A 22,913-nucleotide genomic window follows, 5' to 3' on the forward strand; every position below is an offset into this window, starting at 1 on the left:
TTGCTTCAGGCTAACGACCAAGATAATTTACAACCGTGCGCATACACCTCCTGGAAGCTCACGGACACGGAAAGGCGTTGGGCAATCTGGGAGAAGGAAGCATTTGCTGTACGTTGGGCTTTGGCCATGTGGCGCCACTTTCTAGAGGGCGCTAAGCACCCCTTTGAGGTGTGGACTGACCATAAGAACCTGGAAGCTTTGTGAACTCCGAGGCGCCTCTCTCCTAAGCAGATGCGCTGGGCTCAGCATTTCAATCGGTTCAATTTCACACTCAAGTACATCCCAGGAGGGAAGAATTTTATGGCTGATGCTTTGTCCAGACTTCCTCAATACAACTGCTCTAAACTCAGTGTTATCCAGCCCGTGGTTCCCACATCCAGCCTTGCTGCTCCGGTTGTTATTAGGCAGCAGGCGCGCTCGAAAGTAGAAGTGTCTCAAGATTTCCTCTCTGACCTCAAAAAGACCCTTCCCCAGGATGACTGGTTCCAACAGCATCAAGGTGAATGCACAATGAAGGACGATTTACCGTGGATTGGGGCAAAACTTTACGTCCCTGCCTCTCTTCGTCTCATTGTCCTCCAATGGGCTCATGATTCCAAGTTGGCGGGTCACATTGGGTTTGTGAAGACGCTGCATTTGGTGAAGAGACAGTTTTGGTGGCCCTCTTTGAAAAAGGACATTGAACTTTATGTTGCCAGCTGTCCAGTCTGTGCAGCTGCTAAACGGCCACCAGGGAAGCCGCAAGGTCTACTCCAATTGGTAGCCCGCCCTGTCGCCCCCTGGAAGGAGATTTCTATGGATTTTATTGTCGAACTTCCTGAGAGCCAGGGGCACACCGTTATATGGGTGGTTACTGACTTATTTTCCAAACAAGTTCATTTTATTCTGTGCCACAAGATTCCTTCTGCAAAGGCACTTGCTAAGCTCTTCATTTCTCACATTTACCGTTTGCATGGTGTGCCTGATCGCATCATTTCCGATAGAGGTGTCCAATTCACTTCTACTTTTTGGAAGGAGTTTCTTAAGCACATTGGCTCCGCCCAGGGATTAAGCTCCGCCCACCACCCTCAAACTAATGGGGCTTGCGAGAGGACTAATTCTGTTCTGGAACAATATTTATGTTGTTTCATCAATTACCAGCAGGATGATTGGGTGGACTTGTTGCTGCACGCAGAAGTGGCTTATAATAATTCCGTACATAGCAGCACTGAATTCACTCCTTTTCGTGTTGTGTCTGGCCAGGACTTTGTTCCTATTCCTGAAGTTCCTCTTGAGCAGCCGCAGATTTCGTCTGTCTCCGAGTGGAGTGAGCGATTGAGCCATATTTGGCCTCTGGCACTTAGTACTTTGGATGCTGCGCATCACGCTCATAAGAAACAGGCTGATAAGAAACGTGCGCAACCTTATCAGTACAAAATGGGTGACCAGGTTTATTTATCCACAAAGTTCCTTCAAACTACGCAAAAATCTAAGAAGTTGGGGCCTAAGTACATGGGCCCGTTTCCCATAATCAAGGTCATCAATCCTGTTTCGGTTCGCTTGCAGCTACCCAAGCACCTCAGCCGTGTTTATCCAGTTTTCCACGTTAATCTCATTAAACCTGTTCATTTCTCATCTTTACGTCCACCTGTGGACCCACCGCCTGCCCCCCTGTTGATTGATGGTGAACAACATTTTGAGGTCCAGGAAATATTGGACTCTCGGCGACAGTGGAATCGGATACAGTACCTAGTGGCTTGGAAGCATTTTCCTCCATCTCATGCCGAGTGGGTAGACAAGCCCCATGTCTGTGCTCCCCAACTACTCCGACAGTTTTATTCTGCTTATCCTGACAAACCCTGATTGACTCTCCTCCCTGTCTTTCTCCCCCCTCTTTTTTCTTTTTCTGTTTTTTGTTGTTCGTCTGTTTGTCTGTGTTTTCTCGTTTTCCAGGCCTGACCGCTCTTTTTTTCCCAGAGGACGGCCGGATGTCAGCCTCTGCTTTGCTGCTGCTTCGGCTGCCATGAAATGGGGAGGGAGGGCATGGTATTTGGGAGGGGTTTACTAATTGTGCTGGAGGAAGATTCTGGAGCTCAGCTGCCTGTCGGACTACGCATGCGTAGGAGGTTCCCGCCAAGACTAACGGCACCGACATTCCATCTTAGTGATGCCTTTTGAAGTTATCTCACACCTGACACTTGGGAGAATTATGATTGGACTGTAACTGTGATGCCAATGGGTGGGGAATGGGTTATTCTATATATCAATCGCTTTCGCGCCTAAATAATCAGTCTTCGCTTCGCTATGCCTTTAATCATTTATAATTAGTAAAAGTACACTTGATTTCTACCTATGGAGTCTCGTGGTCTTCTTTCCTAATTATCCAATGAAGAGGTGCTGACACTGTGGTTTCATTTATTGTGGTCTAATTTTCATATCTGCATACTTGTAGGAATAATGGTGCCCCTTCCCAGAATACCAGTTGATGCCATCAGCGTAAGAGGTATGTTCTCCTTTGTGATACAGGCCATTCAGGTTGGAAGTGTGGCACTTATAGTACCACCAGGCTCCTTTGAAACTTACGGCACAATTTCCATCATAGATATCATTGTCTCTGTCTTTGGTAGAGAACGGATAGTCATTTTGTCCTGAGAGAGAATCACCTAAAGGGAGGAAATCACAGGCAAGCACTAAGTTCATGTCTTCCAGGATTGCAAACCTGCAGGGTATTTCACCAATGAAAAATGTTCCTACACCACTAAGAATTAGAAAGGGATCAAATATAAATGATAGAGGATTTTGTTTATATGCATAATTTCCTAGATCCCCTGAGTCTGGGATTGCATTTTGCTCCTTGGACCAGTTGAAGGGCAGCCTCTTCATATTCAACCCCCCCCCCCATTGTCCCTCTGATAAGCTAAAAAGCAATTAGGCAGCCCCCTGGCTTAAACAGTTTCTGCATTCTGCATCGGGTCATGTGATATTATTATGCAGTCAGATATTTAGATTGGATTTGGCATTTTTATCCACCGGTTGAGTCCTTCCCAAGGACCTATTATAGGCAGAGATTGATGTTTGTTTGTATTACAATATTGTTGCAACATGTAAATTGTTTCTAATAAATGTGCTTTTATAATTGTCTAATGGTGATTTTGTCAATGCCAATGGTGTTCAAGTGGTGGTACATGAATAGGTACCAAAGCACTTATTACTATTGGTATTACCTTTTCTTTTACCACAGATGTTCTATTTCTGCTTGAGGGCTTTGTATTTTGTTATCTTCTCCAGTTTTTTTATGATTTAATTTATTTTCTATCCATCTCACTATTTGAAGTAACTATTTATGTTTGTTCTATTCACTGTAAAAAGGTACTCGAATGCAGAGGCATTTTCTGTATTACTCACCCATGTTGCCATCCAAATAAGAACCCAATATTAATTTGTAATTTTCACTTTCATTTGCAATTCTGAAACTGGAATATATTGCAAAGGTTCTGGAACCATTGAAATCTTCCAGGTCAATCCTCAACTGATGTGTTCCTGCACAACAGAAGAAAGATACTATTAGAGAACTACTTGAGGTGCAGAAGTCCTTGAAAGGAAGCCTGCTAGTCATTGTGTAGACTTTCATTCCCCATGGACATGATCATGGTGGGATTATGATCCATGTGTCCATCCAAAACCTCTGGTGATCCTCTGAAGTTTCCTTTACCTTTACAAAGTCAATCTTTTATTAATTTTCTATGTACGTACAATTGGTTATGGCACTGAGGAGGGGTACTGATCTGCTAGTATTGAAGGGCTGAATCTGGAAAGATTGATACTCATCTTTTCTTTAAAAAAAATTCTGATAAACATAAGTATTATCTGTAGAAAAGGACTTAATGTCTATCAAATTGAGTACCAAGTAGAAGAGGAGATTTTGGGTTTACCAGAATTGGTGAGAAGATGAATCTTATCATTGCCCAGCCAGAATTCTGATCCTTGATTTCCAAATCCTTTCTTGTATGATTCCCAGTCACGGTAGAAATCCACAGACCCATCTTGCCGCCTCTGGAATTGCTGTGGAGAGAAGGGGGCAATACCTCAGTATCTGCTTGATGGAGAAGCTGCTTTCCTTAATCTTAGGCCATTTCTGAAGTGGCGGGGGGGGGGGGGCTGCCTTTCAGTCTTCTTTTGCAAAAGACCTTGAATAGAACTATGGCTCCTCTTGTAAGTCATAATGAGGCAGCAACTCCTTGAGACCATCTTTGTGCCTTCTACTGTCTTGGCTCAAATCCCAAGAGGACCCTTGGGAGTCTCATTTAGCTTTGGGGCTGTAACTTGTTCGCCACTCGCCACTCATCTCTTCAGAGAGAGAAGACTGATGGGACCCTGAATAGCTGCTATTATTTTATAACAAAGTGGGTAGCATGGCGCCTACTTGTTTAAACGAGTAATTATAGTAACATGGGTTTTTTTGCTCTTCTGATGCATTCAGACATCTCTTCCTCCTCCTCCTTGGGCTGCCACTTACCAACCAGCCTCCTCCATCAGTCCCCATGTCACAGAAAACCACCACCGGGTTTCCCTTGGTTGGGTAGATTGTATACCAGCCAGTCAGGGTCTCCCCACGTTCCAGGAGGTCCTTGCAGTTTCTGGCTTCAATCTCTAGGGAAAGAATAGGGAGAAGAATTGAGTGGGTCAGTTCAAGCAAAATACATGTTCGGGACTGACGTTGACTTTTGTGGACTACTCTGAAGTGTGAAATCACTGTAGTCTCAATTGCAGGAACTCATGGAGATCCCTTATAAAAAACGATTATATAATTCTAGGGAGGAAGGAATCATAGTAGACATCTTTGGAACTGTTGGGCTTGCTGACTGAGGATGATGGGAGTAAGAGTCTCACTTGCAAATGTTGATACATGCAAACAACAAGTATCATAATGATCCTCAGCCTGTGGTTAATGAGTTTGTACTATCCAAAACCCATTCTTAATTTGGCTACTACAAAGTCCGTCCTTTCTCTTTTCTTCATCCAGTAAGCATATGCATCTGAGTAAAATTTAAAACTTGTGGATATATATTTTCTAGAAAGAGATTCTTCATATCTTTCAGGACTGGTACACTTTAAAAATATTATTTTGACTTCAAAATGTTTACCAAGTTATTATCTGGTCTTTCAACACTTTGTAAGCAATTTTATAGAAGTGTTTTGTTGCCCAGCCAGCCAGATTTTGTCCATGAAGGTCATGGTCACAGAGAATTCATACTTCTTAGATCCTGTGTGAGGACAATATGTAATAGGAGGGATCCATTCTGCCAGAAACTAGGAGGTGAGCCAACACAATGGGAGAAAAGCTGCCTCTCAATTAACCAGGTTCTATGCCATACAAAGTTTTAAAACATTTTGAAGCCGCTAGCAGCCAATTCTACTCTCATAGCTGTGATCACATAGGCACAATGAGGTACACTGCTTGTACCATTCTATTTTGAAAGAACTGTAGTTTCAAGGTAGTCTTCAAGGGTAGGTCTATGAAGAGTGCTTTAGAGTAGTTTAATCATAAAGTGATCAGGGCATAAGTGATCACCTGCAGGAACTCCTGCTCAAGGAAATGATACACTCCTGTGCAAAGATGCTCATGGCCACAGATGCCACCTAACAAAAGCTTTGAAGTACTTTTAGTAGAACTTTTAGAAACATTCTTCTGATGTTTCCACCTTCCTATTGTTCCGTATATTATCTCATGTTGCCCTATGCATTTTGAATTGTGTCAGTTCAATTGTCATTTCTCTTTATATATGAGGATGTAATCTCTTCTGAAGGATTTTCAACAGTATCTTTTGAATTTCTTCTTATATCTTACTATCTTTTATATGGTGTGTATTCAATAATATGTTTTTATTTTTCCCCAGATCATGAGAAGTCTCTCATTCGAAGATTAAGAAATGACATATTTCCACATTGAATGGGAAGTACTGCACTGTCTCAGGACTCAACAGCTTTAAATATTTACTGACATTCTGTAAAGATGCATAATATATATAATATATTATATATAATATAGCTTATCATATGACTTGGTAAGGTCTTCTAATTTTAATTGCAAGTATTTTGGAGGGACATAATCAAATAGGAAGAGTCATCAGCTCTTATCATCTGCTTATACTAATTCCACCTGCTTATATTAATAACTTGTACTGCTTTTATACCTGAATGACTTCCAATGCTTTCTGTAACAAAGTTCTCCAAATAACAACTTGGTGAGTGTATTGACAATATGAACGCTCTTTAGAAGGGTGGAGCCAAAAGAAATATGCTTTTCCAACTTGAATTATTAAGTCCATTAAATGACTGACAATACTGTACATTGTATCCATTAAGATAGGGTTAGGGTTAGGGTTAGGGTTAGTTCTGGAAGTAACAACTTGGTGAGAGTATTGAGACTATTAACCCTGCTTAGAAGTGTAATAGGGTGGAGCTAAAAGAAATATCCTATCCAACTTGAATTATTCAGTCAGTTAAGTGACTGATAATACAGTACATTGTATCCAATACAGTACATTGTATCCATTAAGATAGATAGGCTGCTGTGGATTATGGAAATTGTAGTTGGCCCAGATAGGAATGTGCGAGGTCAAAGGTAGTTGATTGGCAGGTTTATAGGGATCTTAGCTTAGTTATAAAAGCCCGGCAGGGCTCAGACTAGCAAAGAAAGCCTTCTGCATTTGATGATTCCTTCAGCTCCCAAAATCATCCAGCTCCCAAAATCATCCAGCTATCATCTAAGTGAAAGACTGAAGAAACCCAATTAGGAAGCTTTTGAGAAAGAGGAAGAACAGGTATACCTTTCGGTGGACAATTGTCTAATCTGCAGGCATCTCCTGTAAGAAAAGAAAAAATAATTTATTGTGCAGTGGGAAAACAGAAAGGTTCATAAGACTCATAGATAAGAATAACCTCTTGTATGCCAGTTTATTGTCCATTCTTCATAGTGATGGATTGCTATCATGATTTCGTTCTGTATTACAAACAGTTCAACCAAGGAGACCATGAAATAAAGTGTGATCGGTGACATACAGGTGGGCCAGTGCTTCCCCTTTGATCCAGCTCTTGCACAATCTTTGATCTCAATCAATAGATGTATTACGTTTGTCTCCTTTGTCTCCTTTTGGTCCAGCTTTTCCAGTTATCCCAGCAGATCCTCTTTCACCTGAAGAAGAGAAAGAAGAAAAGGAGGAGGAGAAAGACCAGCTTAGGGCTGATGGGATTCTTGATTTGTATGAAATTATGTTGGATTTGTAGGTTTGTGCTATGAACAAATCTTTGATAGCATTGTTGATTCTTCAGAAAGGAAGAAGGCTCATGGGCATAAGAACAACTCATACGGCAAAACGATCTAATCCACCTGTCTTTAAAAAGTTCCCACAATACCAGAGAACCAAAGAAGCATCTCCTGATTACTTTGCTAAGACATTGATTTTAAGAATCCTTTTACTGACTGAAAGAACATGCAACTTTTATTTCCTATCTCTCTGCCAGCAACTTCTCCTTTTTAAGGCAAGCTTTACTAATACAAAGTTTGCTTCCCACTGTTGCAAGGAAAGACAGCAAATAAGCTGCTATGAATCACCTGGAATGACATCATTAATGGGCTTTTACTCACCTGGGGGCCCCTGAGGACCTTGGTCACCCTTTAGCCCTGGGGATCCGTTTGTTCCTGGCACACCTGGAATTCCAGGTATCCCAGCCTGACCTTGGAGAATAATCTTTTCCCTTCCGCATTGTGTTAGGGCCTTCAGCTCTGGCATAGGAGAAAGAGCATAAAAAGGACACAACATGAAAAATAGAAAAGAAGCCGTATGGTATCCTTACGGAGCAATAGGTTCACATTAAACCGAAATAGAACGAGTGAGGTGCTATAAATCAGGATGGAGCAGAAAGCAAGGTGATTAGGATGTAAGAGAGACACAAAATTTCTTCCACTTATATTTTCCACACATAAACATTATTTCTGCTCCTGGGCTATTGAAGAATCGGAGACTGAAATTAGGGTGCTGTTCCCCAAGGACTTTTCTCTAAGATAACAATGCATACTTCTTTTTTTTTAAAAAGGGCCTTGATTTGTTTTGACTCTCCCTTTTTTCCTCCTTTTTCCTCTCTCTCTCTCTCTCCCTGCCTCCCTCCCCCCCTTCCTTTTAAATGAGACTGGACTCCTAGCAACTGCAGCTTTCTTGGCAATCTTTCTCAGAAGTGACTTGACCTTACCTTCTTCTTAGAGCTGAGAGAGAGGACTGGTCTAAGGTCAGATGACTTTGTGTCTAAAGTGGAACTAGAGCTCATGTTCTCCCAATTTCTAGCCTGGTTATTTAAGTGCTACACCAAACCAGCTCTCATCTTCATCCTTTATACCATGTGAAACCAGGGGCTTCCACATAAAGCACAGTTTATTAAGGTGGCCCTGTCTATATCTAGAAGATGAACTTTATTGTTCTTATTTTTACCTATATAAATATATAAATATATAAAAATAAAAATAAAAAACACAAATATAACAAAGGCAACAGTAAAAATATTGGGTTTCTGTCTTGATGGACTCTTGTGACGAGCCGATTGACAGATGATGGAAGCAGTTAGCTTCCTCCCATAATTGGGGCTTACCAGGGGTTGTGACACTATATATATACTCACAGGCTCTTATCCGTTATCAGCGAAGCCAGGGTGAAAGGTATCTATTAGATTTTTACAACCCTTGGTAAGCCCCAATTATGGGAGGAAGCTAACTGCTTCCATCAACTGTCAATCGGCTCGTCACAAGAGTCCATCATGACAGAAACCCAATATTTTTACTGTTGCCTTTGTTATATTTTTGTTTTTTTTATTTGTGCTGATAAATAAATAAAGGGAGACTAGTATAGATCTATTTCAAGCTATTTAGCTCTCATCAGCTAGCCATACCCTTACTGGGATTTGAACCTGGGCTATATTACATCCTAGGCAAACTTCTTAGCCATTAGGCCACAGGCTCTTATCCGTTATCAGTGAAGCCAGGGTGAAAGGTATCTATTAGATTTTTACAACCCCTGGTAAGCCCCAATTATGGGAGGAAGCTAACTGCTTCCATCATCTGTCAATCGGCTCGTCACAAGAGTCCATCACGACAGAAACCCAATATTTTTACTGTTGCCTTTGTTATATTTGTGTTTTTTTAATTTGTGCTGATAAATAAATAAAGGGAGACTAGTATAGATCTATTTCAAGCTATTTAGCTCTCATCAGCTAGCCATAAAAAAAACCACAAATATAACAAAGGCAACAGTAAAAATATTGGGTTTCTGTCGTGATGGACTCTTGTGACGATATATAAAACTGTTTAGGTAAATACTTAGGCAAAGATCTTAATCATGTTTTACAGATATCAAAACCACAGCTAATATCTGTTCCACATATACAAAACATAAACTGAAATTTACCTAATAGCTCAAGATCAATAGTCTGTTTTTATTTATTAAAAAGTAACTTATTCATCTTTAAAAACTATTCTGAAGGTGCTGCTGCTTTGAAAGGATCCTTTCCCTTCAAGAGCATCACAACTCATCAACTTTCTTCAACCTTTAAAAGCCACTAGTACTCTCAGAAAATGCTCAATCTTAATATCTTGTACATGTTATCTTGTACATGTTTGACCAAACAAACAAGCAAGCAAACTTACTTCCCTGCAGCCAGAATTCCTCCCTCATCTATTTCCTGAGCCATTTCTTTACCTGCAAAACTGCTAGTCTACAGTGCCTAGGTAGCCATAGCACTTAAGCTTATATGCCACTTTGTAGTGCTTTACAGAACCCTCTAAGTGGTTTACAGGGTCAACAGTCTGGGTCCTCATGCTCACAGTAGTTATGGACAGTCAATAGAACATGAGGCAAGTATTCCTTTTTTTTACGAATTGGGAAACTAAGGACCAACATTCTGCTCCTGCATGTAGGGACCCCACAGAGGTTAAGACCAAGCTGAAATTCAGACAGCTGGAACTCACGTGCACAGCAAGTGGCTTCAGTGTCCTGGGATCCTCCAGTGCCACGATTTGAGATGTCACCCTCCACCGAAATAGCAACCAGGAAAATCAGGTGGAAACCAGCCCAAGGCTTCATTTTGCCTTGCCAGCTTTCTCTCTGAGTGAGAGATGTGTGGTATCTTGCCTCTTATATATATATGGTGGTCTTTTGATGATTGCATTAACAGAGAAATCAGGAAGTATTTACATTTTCTGGGTAAGGATAAATAGGCCCATATCTGTTTTGCAATGTCTGCTTGTGCAACCTCAGCAGTGTTCATTAAGGAAAAAGGGTACTCTTGAATTATGCAATGTTCACCATATTACCCAAGCTTTCCTTATATTGAATAATGTGTACATTGTAGCAACATGGTATCAGAAAAAAAAACGAAAACAAAACAAACACATATAGGTTTAATCACTAATCCTATAAATCCTTGCACTTTTTCTGGTTGGACAAGTGTCCACATTCAAATCAATCATCCAATGACAGATAAAGTAAACTCAGGTTACTCACTGAAAGTATTAACAATGAAGCTTATTTTTTTTACACATAAGGTGCAGGTCAAAGTCACTAGATAAGACTTTGCAGCTTGAAAAAAAAAAGGAGGTCAAAGAAGAGGCTAACAGAAGGTAAGGTGGCTATGTCTGAGGGCAAAAGCATGTGATTATAAGAAGCTATTTCTAATAGTCAGAGAATCCTGGCAAAACGATTTCCCTCAGGTAAAGGTAAGCTGGAAGTGCCTGAACAAGAAGCCTTTTGTCATCACATGGTATTATTTAAGTTCTCTCATCTGCCCTGTAAAAACTTGTTTTGAAAAGCAGCAGAGATAAAGTAAATAAATACATTTAAAACTGCTAACCAAAGGTAATTTACTTCTGTTTCTGTTTAATATTTCCTGGCTATTTTAGGACATTATTTTGCGTCTCTTAGGCCAACATCAACAATATTCAGGGCTGGTTGGTGGTTAGTGAATGAAGGGATCCTCCTAAACAGCAACTCTTAGACCACAAGATTAAAAGGAAAAAAAAACAATGACAAAAATTATTTTAATTTCAACTTTCTTGCTGAGAAACTCTCACTTGTGAGATTGATGTTTGATTATGTTACAATATTTTTGTAACTAGTGATGTGTGGTGAGGTTTACGGCTGGTGAGGCAGCAATTTTTTTAGACTTGTGGACTTCAACTCTCAGAATTCCATAGCCAGCCATGCTCAGTTCCAATTTAAAGCGACAGCATTTATTTTTCTCCTTTGCTAAATAAGTTTCCTCCTTTCTTTTTCTTTTTCTTCTCCCTTCCCCTCCTTCCTCCCTCTCTCCCTCCCTCCCCTCTCTCTCTCTCTCTCTCACACACACACACACACACACACACACAAGTTGCACCAGGATTCAGAAAATTTAGGTTTTCCTCCTCAGCCCATGTTAGCAATACCACTAGCAGCATTTTGGCTGGCAGGTATAAGTAGAAGTGGAAATTCATTCTACTGAAAACTTTGTTTTTGCTTATGATTGGATAATTAAAATTTCAGAAGACCTAAAGGCATAGTATTAGAGTTTTACATAGTGTATAAATTAAAGAACTGTCTCAATATTCTCCCTCCTCCTCTCTCAAAGACGCACACACACAAAGTTGTACCAGGAGGATGAAGTTTGAATTCCTCCCCCTCCCTCCAACCCACACGTACATTTTCCAGCTGTTTCAGAGAGGATTTCAACTCTGCTCTTGCCTGCCATCATGAAAAGTAAAGAAAATTTAAAAGGAAAATGGTAAGAGCTGAAGCTAAGATGAGCTAGTTGCTACCAAAGTCACCATGGATGACTCTGCGTAGTGCTTAACTGTTTAAAAAAGCCTCTAAAAAACATCCTCTACATAGGAGGAGGCAGGAGAACAACGTGCCTCATCTACGTCAAGAATTTTTCGGCTTTTAACCCTTGGTTAACTCTGCTTGAGTGCTCATAAAATGCCAGACTAGATGAGGCACCTCGTTCTCCTGCCGCCTCCTGTAGAGGGCACTTTTTTAGAGGCTTTTTTAAACAGTTAAGCACTAAGCCGAGTCATCCACTGTGACTCTGGCAGCAACTAGCCCAGCCTGACCTCAGCTCTTGCCTTTTTCCTTTTACATTTTCTTTTCATGGTGACAGTGGTGAGGCCCTGCCTCCCCTGCCTCCCCTGACTGCACGTCCCTGGTTGCAACATGTAAGCTGTTCCTTTACAATTGGATGGTGGTGATTTTGTCAATGCCAATCATGGTGGGTTGCAGGTGGTAAGCTCCAGTACGGGCATACCGGATCCTGCCTGGAACACAGGATACCGTTCCGGTATAGTGCTCCAGAGGGGCCCACCCTCCCGCCCGTGCTCCTTACTGGTGCTTTATGCTTTTGGCACTTACACGCACATGCATGGCACATATGGTGCCTGCGTGATGATCTGCGGAGAAGCTGGAGCATCATGGAGGCTTGTGGACGCGTCATTTGATGTTGAACGCATGCATGCACCATGCCCGTGTGCCCATGCACTGCACGCGTGCATGTGGGTAACTCCAGGGCCATTTCAACCGTACCAGTTAGAATGGAATCCAGAACCCACCACTGATGCCAATAGTGTTCAAGTGATGGTACATGAATAGGCACCAAACAGGGGAGGGTCCCTGTACCGGTTGGTACCGCTTTGCTTCATGCAGGCTTCACTCGCTCCCGCATCCGCTGTGCGTTGCTCACACATGCACAGTTGACTGTAATCTAATCTGCGCATGTGCAGAAATATGCCGGCAACAGCAGAAGAGACTGGGGGATTGGTTTGGAGTCTGGGTCACTGCCGATTCTACAACTTAGGCCGAATCACCACTACCGAACCAGGGCAAACTGGGAGCAATCCCAGTAACTAATTCCTATTGGTACTACCTTTGTTTTCTTTTGCCACAGATGTTCTATTTCTGCTTCCAAAAAATTGGAAAATGAAGAAGGAAAATGGTTTGAACCCAATCCCCATGTACATAAAAAAGGGATCACTACAAGAGAGAACAGTGACACAAAGGAGCAGTTTTAAAGAATTGCTGCATTTAATTTTTTTTCCAGAAGAGAATAGAGAAGAATAATCATTTTGGGTCATATTGAAAAATCTCTCAAACTGTGGTTTCATTTATTGTGGTCTAATTTTCATATCTGCATACTTGTAAGAATAATGGTGCCCCTTCCCAGAATACCAGTTGATGCCATCAGCGTAAGAGGTATGTTCTCCTTTGTGATACAGGCCATTCAGGTTGGAAGAGTGGCAGTTAGTATACCACCAGGCTCCTCTGAAACTTTCAGCACAATTTCCATCATAGATATCATTGTCTCTGTCTTTGGTAGAGAACGGATGGTCATTGTGTCCTGAGAGAGAATCACCTAAAGGGAGGAAATCACAGGCAAGCACTAAGTTCATGTCTTCCAGGATTGCAAACCTGCAGGGTATTTCACCAATGAAAAATGTTCCTACACCACTAAGAATTAGAAAGGGATCAAATATAAATGATAGAGGATTTTGTTTATATGCATAATTTCCTAGATCCCCTGAGTCTGGGATTACTCCCTGGACCAATTGAAGGGCTGCCTCTTCATATTCATCCCTCCCCCCCCCACTATTGTCCCTCTGATAAGCTAGAAAGCAGTTAGGCAGCCCCCTGGCTTAAACTTTTTCTGCATTCTGCATCGGGTCATGTGATATTATTATGCAGTCAGTTATTTAGATTGGGTTTGGCATTTTTATCCACTGGTTGAGTCCTTCCCAAGGACCTATTATAGGCAGAGATTGATGTGTTACAATATTGTTGCAACATGTAAATTGTTTCTAATAAATGTGCTTTTACAATTGTTTAGTGGTTATTTTGTCAATGCCAATGGTGTTCAAGTGGTGGTACATGAATAAGTACCAAAGCACTTATTACTATTGGTATTACCTTTTCTTTTACCACAGATGTTCTATTTCTGCTTGAATGTTTTTGTATTTTGTTAACTTCTCCAGTTTTTCTATGAATAAATTTATTTTCTGTCCAACTCACTATTTGAAGTAATTATTTATGTTTGTTCTATGCACTGTAAAAACGGACTCGAATGCAGAGGCATTTTCTGTATTACTCACCCATGTTGCCATCCAAATAAGAACCCAATATTAATTTGTAATTTTCATTTTCATTTGCAATTCTGAAACTGGAATATATTGCAAAGGTTCTGGAACCATTGAAATCTTCTAGGTCAATCCTCAACTGATGTGTTCCTGCAGAACAGAAGAAAGATACTATTAGAGAGTTACTTAAGGTGCAGAAGTCATTGAAAGGAAGCCTGCTAATCATTGTGTAGACATCATGGTGGGATTATGATCTATGTGTCCATCCAAAACCTCTGGTGATCCTCTGAAGTTTCCTTTACCTTTACAAAGTCAATCTTTTATTAATTGTCTATGTACATACAATTGGTTATGGCACTGAGGAGGGGTACCGATCTGCTAGTATTAATTCTGATAAAGATAAGTATTATCTGTAGAAAAGGACAATGTCTATCAAACTGAGTATCAGGTAGAAGAGTAGATTTTGGGCTTACCAGAACTGGTGAGAAGATGGATCTTATCATTGCCCAGCCAGAATTCTGATCCTTGATTTCCAAATCCTTTCTTGTATGATTCCCAGTCATGGTAGAAATCCACAGACCCATCTTGCCGCCTCTGGAATTGCTGTGGAGAGAAAGGGAGCGATACCTCAGCATCTGCTTGATGGAGAAGCTGCTTTCCTTAATCTTAGGCCATTTCTGAAGTGGCGGGGGGGGGGCTGCCTTTCAGTCTTCTTTTGCAAAAGACCTTGAATAGAATTATGACTCCTCTTGTAAGTCATAATGAGGCAGCAACTCCTTGAGACCATCTTTGTGCCTTCTACTGTCTTGGCTCAAATCCCAAGAGGGCACTTGGGAGTCTCATTCAGCTTTGGGCCTGTAACTTGTCCGCCAGTCATTTCTTCAGATGAGAGAAGACTGATGGGCCCCTGAATAGCCACTATTATTTTATAACAAAGTGGATAGCACGAAGCCTATTTGTTTAAAAGAGTAATTATAGTAACATGGTTTTTTTTGCTCTTCTGATGCATTCAGACATCTCTTCCTCCTCCTCCTCCTTGGGCTGCCACTTACCAACCAGCCTCCTCCATCAGTCCCCATGTCACAGAAAACCACCACCGGGTTTCCCTTGGTTGGGTAGATTGTATACCAGCCAGTCAGGGTCTCCCCATGTTCCAGGAGGTCCTTGCAGTTTCTGGCTTCAATCTCTAGGGAAAGAATAGGGAGAAGAATTGAGTGGCTCAGTTCAGGCAAAATACATGTCCGGGCCTGATGTTGACTTTTGTGGAGAACTCTCAAGGGTGAAATCACTGTAGTCTGAATTGTAGGAATATGAATGCTTGTTGTAATGCAATGAACTCATGGAGATCCCTTATAAAAAACCTTCATATATATCCCTTATATAAAGATAACATGATAATTCCAGTGGGAAGGAGAATCATAGTAGACATCTTTGGAACTGTTGGGCTTGGTGACTGAGGATGACGGGAGTCGGAGTCTCACTTGCAAATGTTGATACATGCAAACAAGTATCATAATGATCCTCAGCCTGTGGTTAATGAGTTTGTACTATCCAAAACCCATTCTTAATTTGGCTACTACAAAGTCCGTCATTCCTCTTTCTCTTCATCCAGTAAGCATATGCATCTGAGTAAGATTTAAAACTTGAGGACATATATTTTCTAGAAAGAGATTCTTCATATCTTTCAGGGCTGCTACACTTTAAAAATATTATTTTCACTTCAAAATGTTTACCAAGTTATTATCTGGTCTTTCATCACTTTGTAAGCAATTTTATAGAAGTGTTATTTGAATTTGAATTTGAATTTAAAATTGGGCCATTTATATGCCGCCCAATCCCGTAGGACTCCAGGTGGCTTACAATACAGAATAAAATCAAAACAGAAATATAAGGGGGAAAAAAAAGATAGATTTAAAAATAACACACCATGCACTCAGTTCTAGATAGGGCTGGTCAACAGCCCCAGGCCTGCCGGAACAGCCAGGTTTTTGTGGCTTTTTGGAAGGCTGAGAGAGTGGGAAGGGTCCGGATCTCTGCGGGGAGATCATTCCACAGGGCCGGAGCAGCTAAAGAGAAAGCCCTCCCCCGAGTGGTTGTCAACCGGCATTGCCCAGTCGGCGGCACCCGGAGGAGGCCCAGCCTGTGAGATCTTATGGGTTGTTGGGAGGTATGTGACAGGAGGTGGTCCTGCAGATATCCAGGTCCCAAGCCATGTAGGGCTTTAAAGGTCATGACCAGCACCTTGAAGTGCATCCGGAGACTGATGGGAAGCCAGTGCAGCTCATGGAGGATAGGTGTAACATGGGTGTATCTAGGTACACCCAATATAGCTCGCGCAGCCGCATTCTGGACCAACTGTAGACTCCGAACACTCTTCAAGGGCAGTAAAGCGCATTGCAGTAATCAAGCCTAGAGGTGACGAGAGCATGAGTGACCATTTGAAGTGCCTCCCGGTCCAGGTAGGACCGCAACTGGTGCACCAGGCGAACCTGGGCGAAAGCCCCCCTGGTCACAGCCGACAAGTGATGTTCTAATGTCAGCCGTGAGTCCAGGAGGACACCCAAGTTGCGGACCCTCTCTGAGGGCTGTAGAGTTTCACCCCCCAGGCTGAGAGATGGAATATCTGGACCGTCCTTGGGGGGCAACATCAATAGCCACTCGGTCTTGTCTGGATTGAGTGCCAGCTTGTTTATTGTTATGATTTGTTGCCCAGCCAGCCAGATTTTGTTCACTGAAGGTCATGGTCACAGAGAATTCATACTTCCTAGATCCTGTGTGAGGACAATATGTATTAGGAGGGATCCATTCTGCCAGGAACTAGGAGGTGAGCCGACACAATGGGAGAAAAGCTGCCCCTCACTTAACCAGGTTCTATGCCAGACAAGGTTTTAAAGCATTTTGAAGCCGCTAGCAGCCGATGCTACTCTAATAACTGTGATCACATAGGCACAATGAGACGGGCCCATCACTACTTGTACCATTCTATTTTGAAAGAACTGTAGTTTCGAGGTAGTCTTTAAGGGGAGGTCTATGTAAAGTGCTTTAACTACTTGAACAGTAGTTCAAACTACTATTGAACTACTATTCAATTATAAAGTGATCAGGGCACAAGTGATCACCTGCAGGGACTCCTGTTCAAGGAAAGGACACATACCTGTGCAAAGATGCTCTTGGCCACAGCTGCCACCTAACAAAAGCTTTGAAGTACTTTTAGTAGAACTTTTAGAAACATTTTTCTGATGTTTCCACCTTCCTATTGTTCCGTATATTATCTCATGTTACCCTATGCATTTTGAATTGTGTCAGTTCAATTGTCGTTTCTCTTTATATATGAGGATGTAATCTCTTCTGAAGGATTTTCAACAGTATCTTTTGAATTTCTTCTTATATCTTACTATCTTTTATATGGTGTGTATTCAATTATATGTTTTTACTTTTTCCCAGATCATGAGAATCCTCTCATTCCAAGATTAAGAAATGGCATATTTCCACATTGAATGGAAAGTCTCAGGACTCAATAGCTTTAAATATTTACTGACGTTCTGTAAAGATACATAATATTTATAATATATTATATATAATATAGCTTATCAGGTGGCTTAGTAAGTTCTTTTAATTTTAATTGCAGGTATTTTGGTAGGAAATAATTAAACAGGAAAAAAGAGTAATCAGCTCTTATCATCTGCTTATACTGATTCCACCTGTTTACGTTAATAACTTGTACTGCTTTTATACCTGAATGACTTTCTGTAACAAAGTTCTGGAAATAACAACTTGGTGAGTGTATTGACAATATGAACGCTGTTTAGAAGGATGCAGCTAAAAGAAATATGCTTTTCCAACTTGAATTATTCAGTCCCTTAAATGACTGACAATACTGTACACTGTATCCATTAAGATAGGGTTAGGGTTAGGGTTAGTTCTGGAAGTAACAACTTGGTGAGACTATCAACCTTGCTTAGAAGTGTAATAGGGTGGAGCTAAAAGAAATATCCTATCCAACTTGAATTATTCAGTCAGTTAAGTGACTGATAATACTGTACATTGTATCCATTAAGATAGATAGGCTGCTGCAAATGATGGAAATTGTAGTTGGCCCAGATAGGAATGTGCTAGGTCAAAGGAACTTGATTGGCAGGTTTATAGGCATCTTAGCTTAGTTATAAAAGCCCGGTAGGGCTCAGACTAGCAAAGAAAGCTTTCTGCATTTGATGATTCCAGTTTCTTGGCCTTCAGCTCCCAAAATCATCCAGCTACCATCTAAGTGAAAGACTGAAGCAATCCAATTAGGAAGCTTTTGAGAAAGAGGAAGAAGAGGCATACCTTTCGGTGGACAATTGTCTAATCTGCAGGCATCTCCTGTAAGAAAAGAAAAAATAATTTATTGTGCAGTGGGTAAACTGAAAGGTTCATAAGACCCATAGATAAGAATAACCTCTTGTATGCCAGTGTATTGTCCATTCTTCATAGTGATGGATTTCTATCATGATTTCGTTCTATGTTACAAACAGTTCAACCAAGGAGACCATGAAATAAAGTGTGATCAGTGACATACAGGTGGGCCAGTGCTTCCCCTTTGATCCAGCTCTTGCACAATCTTTGATCTCAATCAATAGATGTATTACCTTTGTCTCCTTTGTCTCCTTTTGGTCCAGCTTTTCCAGTTATCCCAGCAGATCCTCTTTCACCTGAAGAAGAGAAAGAAGAAAAGGAGGAGGAGAAAGACCAGCTTAGAAGCATCAAAATACATCTTCAACAGAGTTTTGAAGCCAGACATTATACTCAGCTTCCAGAGTGGCAAACAATCAAAGAGGAAAGTTGTTTTGATTTTGATGATGGTTTCAAATTTTAGCTCAGGGCTCATAGGATTCTTGATTTGTATGAAATTATGTTGGATTTGTAGGTTAGTGACCAACAAATCCTTGATAGCATTGTTGATTCTTTGGAAAGGAAGAAGGCTCATGTGCATAAGAACAACTCATACGGCAAAACGACCTAATCCACCTGTCTTTAAAAAGTTCCCACAATACCAGAGAACCAAAGAAGCATCTCCTGATTACTTTGCTAAGACATTGATCTTAAGAATCCTTTTACTGACTGAAAGAACATGCAACTTTCATTTTCTATCTAGCATTTGGGAGAAAGAGAATTGCTTCTGTCTCTCTGCCAGCAACTTCTCCTTTTCCAGGCAAACTTTATTAATACAAAGTTTGCTTCCCACTGCTGCAAGGAAAGACAGCAAATAAGTTGCTGTGAATCACCTGGAATGACATCATTAATGGGCTTTTACTCACCTGGGGGCCCCTGAGGACCTTGGTCACCCTTTAGCCCTGGTGATCCGTTTGTTCCTGGCACACCTGGAATTCCAGGTATCCCAGCCTGACCTTGGAGAATAATCTTGTCCGTTCCGCATTGTGTTAGGGCCTTCAGCTCTGGCATAGGAGAAAGAACATAAAAAGGACAGAACATGAAAAATAGAAAAGAAGCAGTATGGTATCCTTATGGAGCAATAGGTTCACATTAAACCAAAATAGCATGAGTGAGGTGCTAGAAAATCAGGGTGGAGCAGAAGGCAAGGTGCTTACGGTGTAAAAGAGACACAAAATTTCTTCCACTCATATTTTCCACACATAAACATTATTTCTGTTCCTGGGCTATTGAAGAATTTGAGAATGAAATTAGGGGGCTTTCCCCCAAGGATTTTTCTCTAAAATAACAGTGCATACTTCTTTTTTAAAAAGTCCTTGATTTGTTTTCACTCTTCCTTTTTTATCCTTTTCCCTCCCCTCTCCCCATCTTCTTCCTTTAAAATGAGACTAGACTCCTGGCAACTGCAGCTTTCTTGGCAATCTTTATCAGAAGTGACTTGACCTTACCTTCTTCTTAGAGCTGAGAGAGAGGACTGGTCCAAGGTCAGATGAATTTGTATCTAAAGTAAGGTGACCAGATTTTCAGATTGGTAAAGAGGGACACCATTGACCAGGGGGGGGGGGCTTGATTAAAATTTTTATATTTTGTCAAAAGGTCACACAAGGTGATTACATGACCCCAGGACACTGAAAGCATCATAAATATGAATCTGTTGCCAAACATCAAAATTTTGATCACGTGACCATGAGGATGCTGCAACGGTCTCTAAGTGTGAAAAATGGTCACTAAGTGTGAAAATGGTCATCAGTCACTTTTTTCAATGCCACTGTAACTTTGGTCACTAAATGAACTGTTTGAAAGTTAAAGCTAGCTTCCATTATAATTCCTTATGCTAGCTTACATTTTCAAGAGAGTGAAGCTAAACTCCTTATTAGAATTGAAATAGAAATGAGTAGAGTAGAGTAGAGTAGAGTAGAGTAGAGTAGAGTAGAGTAGAATAGAATAGAATAGAATAGAATAGAATAGTTTATAAGCCAAGTGTGATTGGACACACAAGGAATTTGTCTTTGGTGAATATGCTCTCAGTGTACATAAAGAAAAATAAAATAGAATACATTCATCAAGAATCATAAGCTACAACATTTAGTGATAGTTTCTCTCTCTCTTTCTGTCACACACACACACACACACACACACACACACACACTCTTCTCCTCTGGATTCACTGGGACGTTTATAAAATTCCCCTCCTGTGCACAAACTCCTTCAGCCTCCCCCCTCCTCTCTCTCTCTCCTCCTCCTCCTCCTCCTCCTCCTCCTCCTCCTCTGGATTTGCTGGGACGTTTATAAAATTTTTCTCCTGTGCACACACTCCTTCAGCCCCCCCTCTCTCTGTCTCTCACTCCCCCCCTCCCCTGGATTCACTGGGAGGTTTATAAAATTCCCCTCCTGTGTACACACTCCTTCAGCCTCTCTCTCTCTCTCCCCTCCTCTGGATTCACTGGGACATTTATAAAATTCCCCTCCTGTGCACACACTCCTTCAGCCTCTCTCTCTCTCTCTTTCTCTCTCTCTCTTTCCCCCTCCTGTGCACAAACTCCTTCAGCCTCTCTCTCTCTCTCTCTCTCCCCCTCTCTCTCCCCTCCTCTGGATTCACTGGGACGTTTATAAAATTCCCCTCCTGTGCACACACTCTTTCAGGATCTCTCTCCCCTCTTTCAGGATTTGCTCCGAAGTTTTTAAAATTACCTCTTCTGTATAGAGACCAGGTTATCAGCCATGTGAGACATACGCTGTGTTTCAATGGCACAGTAATCCCCTCCCCAAACAACATGAAATGCCAATTTAGAAGTCCTGAGTAGCTGAGGTGAAGCAGCAGTCCAGGGGGGAAGGGAAGGGGCTGAGCTTGGACAGCCTCAGAGGCAGCCCTCCAGCTCCAAGAGAGAGAGAAAGAGAGAGGGGGGAGGGAGGGGCTGCTCAAAGCAACAGAAGAAGAAAAATCTGTGAGGGAAGCCCACGGTCTCCACATGGAGTAAAGTCTTCTCCTCCCTCAGCCATTGGCAACAGCTCCCAAGATCACGCAGGCGGGAATGCACTCGGCTCCGAGTTGCTAGGAGAGCCTCAAGGTGGCTGGAGGCTTTTTCGTAACTTAAAAAAAATTGGGACTTTTTAAAAAAACACCGGGACGCGGGACAAATTGTTCAAAAGAGGGACTGTCCTGCCAAAAGTGGGATGTCTGGTCACCTTAGTCTAAAGTGGAATTACAGCTCATGTTCTCCCAATTTCTACCTTGATTATTTAACTGCTACACCAAACCAGCTCTCGTCTTCATCCTTTATACCATGTGAAACCAGGGTCTTCCACATAAAACACAGTTCATTAAGGTGGCCCTGTCTATATCTAGAAGATGAACTTTCTTGTTCTCATGTTTATCTATACAAATACATACATAAAATTGTTTAGGTAAATACTTAGGCAAAGATCTTAACCGTGTTTTACAGATATCAAAACCGCAACTAATATATATCTCACATATACAAAATGTCATCTGAAAATTACCCAGCAGTTCAAAATCAATTTTGTTTTTATTTATTATAAAGTAACTTATTGATCTTTAAAAGCTATTCTGAAGATGCTGCTGCTTTGAAAGGATCCTTTCCCTTCAAGAGCATCACAACTCATCAACTTTCTCCAATCTTTAAATGCCACCAGTACCCTCAGAAAATGCTCAATTTTAAGGCAGAACTTCACTGCAGCCAGAATTCATCCTTCATTTATTTCCTGAGCCACGTAGCACTTAAGCGTATATGCTCCTTTGTAGTGCTTTACAGAACCCTCTAAGTGGTTTACAGAGCCAGCATATTGTCTCCAGCAATCTGGGTCCTCATGCTCACAGTAGTTGTGGACAGTCGAAAGAACATGAGGCAAGTATTCCTTTTTTTAATTTTTTTATGAATGGGCTTTATTGGGAAACTAAGTACTAACATTCTGCTCCTGCACATAGGGACCCCACAGAGGTTAAGACCAAGCTGAAAGATCAGACAGCTGGAACTCACCTGCACAGCAAGTGGCTTCAGTGTCCTGGGATCCTCCAGTGCCATAATTTGAGACGTCACCCTCCACCGAAATAGCAACCAGGAAAATCAGGTGGAAACCAGCCCAAGGCTTCATCTTGCCTTGCCAGCTTTCTCTCTGAGCGAGAGGTGTGTGGTATTGTTGCAGAAAATTACAGGCTTTGGACTTCTCAGGATACAGGAAAAGTTTATTTGGCAGCCAGGTTCAGAAAGCTAGCCCATGCAAGTTCTGAACAACCTTCATTATCGAAGCACACATTCTTATACATTCTCAAAAGCATTGCAACACGGAAATAATTAACACATTTCTTAGTGGTTACCTTGAGGAGAAAACCTTATAAGGAGATGAG

The 22,913-nt window shown here is 41.4% G+C and overlaps 2 protein-coding genes across 2 annotated transcripts; both read right to left on the reverse strand.

Moving 5' to 3' along the window:
- Positions 1–1,403: 1,403 nt before the first annotated feature.
- Positions 1,404–10,464, reverse strand: LOC148049535 (ryncolin-3-like). Its single transcript, XM_087715600.1, has 8 exons — positions 9,995–10,464; positions 7,628–7,765; positions 7,112–7,174; positions 6,810–6,845; positions 4,496–4,629; positions 3,912–4,041; positions 3,385–3,519; positions 1,404–2,642 (listed from the first exon to the last, which is right to left on the reverse strand). Exons 1-8 carry the CDS (start codon positions 10,107–10,109, stop codon positions 2,395–2,397), a joined length of 999 nt encoding a protein of 332 aa, XP_087571726.1. The 5' UTR covers positions 10,110–10,464; the 3' UTR covers positions 1,404–2,394.
- A 2,587-nt stretch (positions 10,465–13,051) lies between these two features.
- LOC148049536 (ryncolin-3-like) lies at positions 13,052–22,888 on the reverse strand. The gene is made up of 8 exons (XM_087715606.1): positions 22,546–22,888; positions 19,414–19,551; positions 18,745–18,807; positions 18,443–18,478; positions 15,172–15,305; positions 14,593–14,722; positions 14,135–14,269; positions 13,052–13,401 (listed from the first exon to the last, which is right to left on the reverse strand). The coding sequence occupies exons 1-8, from the start codon at positions 22,658–22,660 to the stop codon at positions 13,154–13,156; spliced, it is 999 nt and encodes a 332-aa protein (XP_087571732.1). The 5' UTR covers positions 22,661–22,888; the 3' UTR covers positions 13,052–13,153.
- Positions 22,889–22,913: the final 25 nt, after the last annotated feature.

Source organism: Thamnophis sirtalis, unplaced genomic scaffold, assembly GCF_051295495.1.
Source record: "Thamnophis sirtalis isolate CommonGarterSnake01/CBP01778 unplaced genomic scaffold, rThaSir2_p1.2 scaffold_1, whole genome shotgun sequence".
In the NCBI taxonomy this organism is placed as follows: Eukaryota; Metazoa; Chordata; class Lepidosauria; order Squamata; family Natricidae; genus Thamnophis; species Thamnophis sirtalis.

Coding starts and splice junctions, on each gene's coding strand:
- LOC148049535 (XM_087715600.1), bottom strand. CDS start 10,109: ATGAAGCCTTGGGCTGGTTTCCACCTGATTTTCCTGGTTGCTATTTCG. Junction 7,766..9,994: donor TGAAGCCACTTGCTGTGCAC/GTGAGTTCCAGC, acceptor CTCCTATGCCAG/AGCTGAAGGCCCTAACACAA. Junction 7,175..7,627: donor AGGTCCTCAGGGGCCCCCAG/GTGAGTAAAAGC, acceptor TCTCTTCTTCAG/GTGAAAGAGGATCTGCTGGG.
- LOC148049536 (XM_087715606.1), bottom strand. CDS start 22,660: ATGAAGCCTTGGGCTGGTTTCCACCTGATTTTCCTGGTTGCTATTTCG. Junction 18,808..19,413: donor AGGTCCTCAGGGGCCCCCAG/GTGAGTAAAAGC, acceptor TCTCTTCTTCAG/GTGAAAGAGGATCTGCTGGG. Junction 18,479..18,744: donor AGGAGACAAAGGAGACAAAG/GTAATACATCTA, acceptor CTTTTCTTACAG/GAGATGCCTGCAGATTAGAC.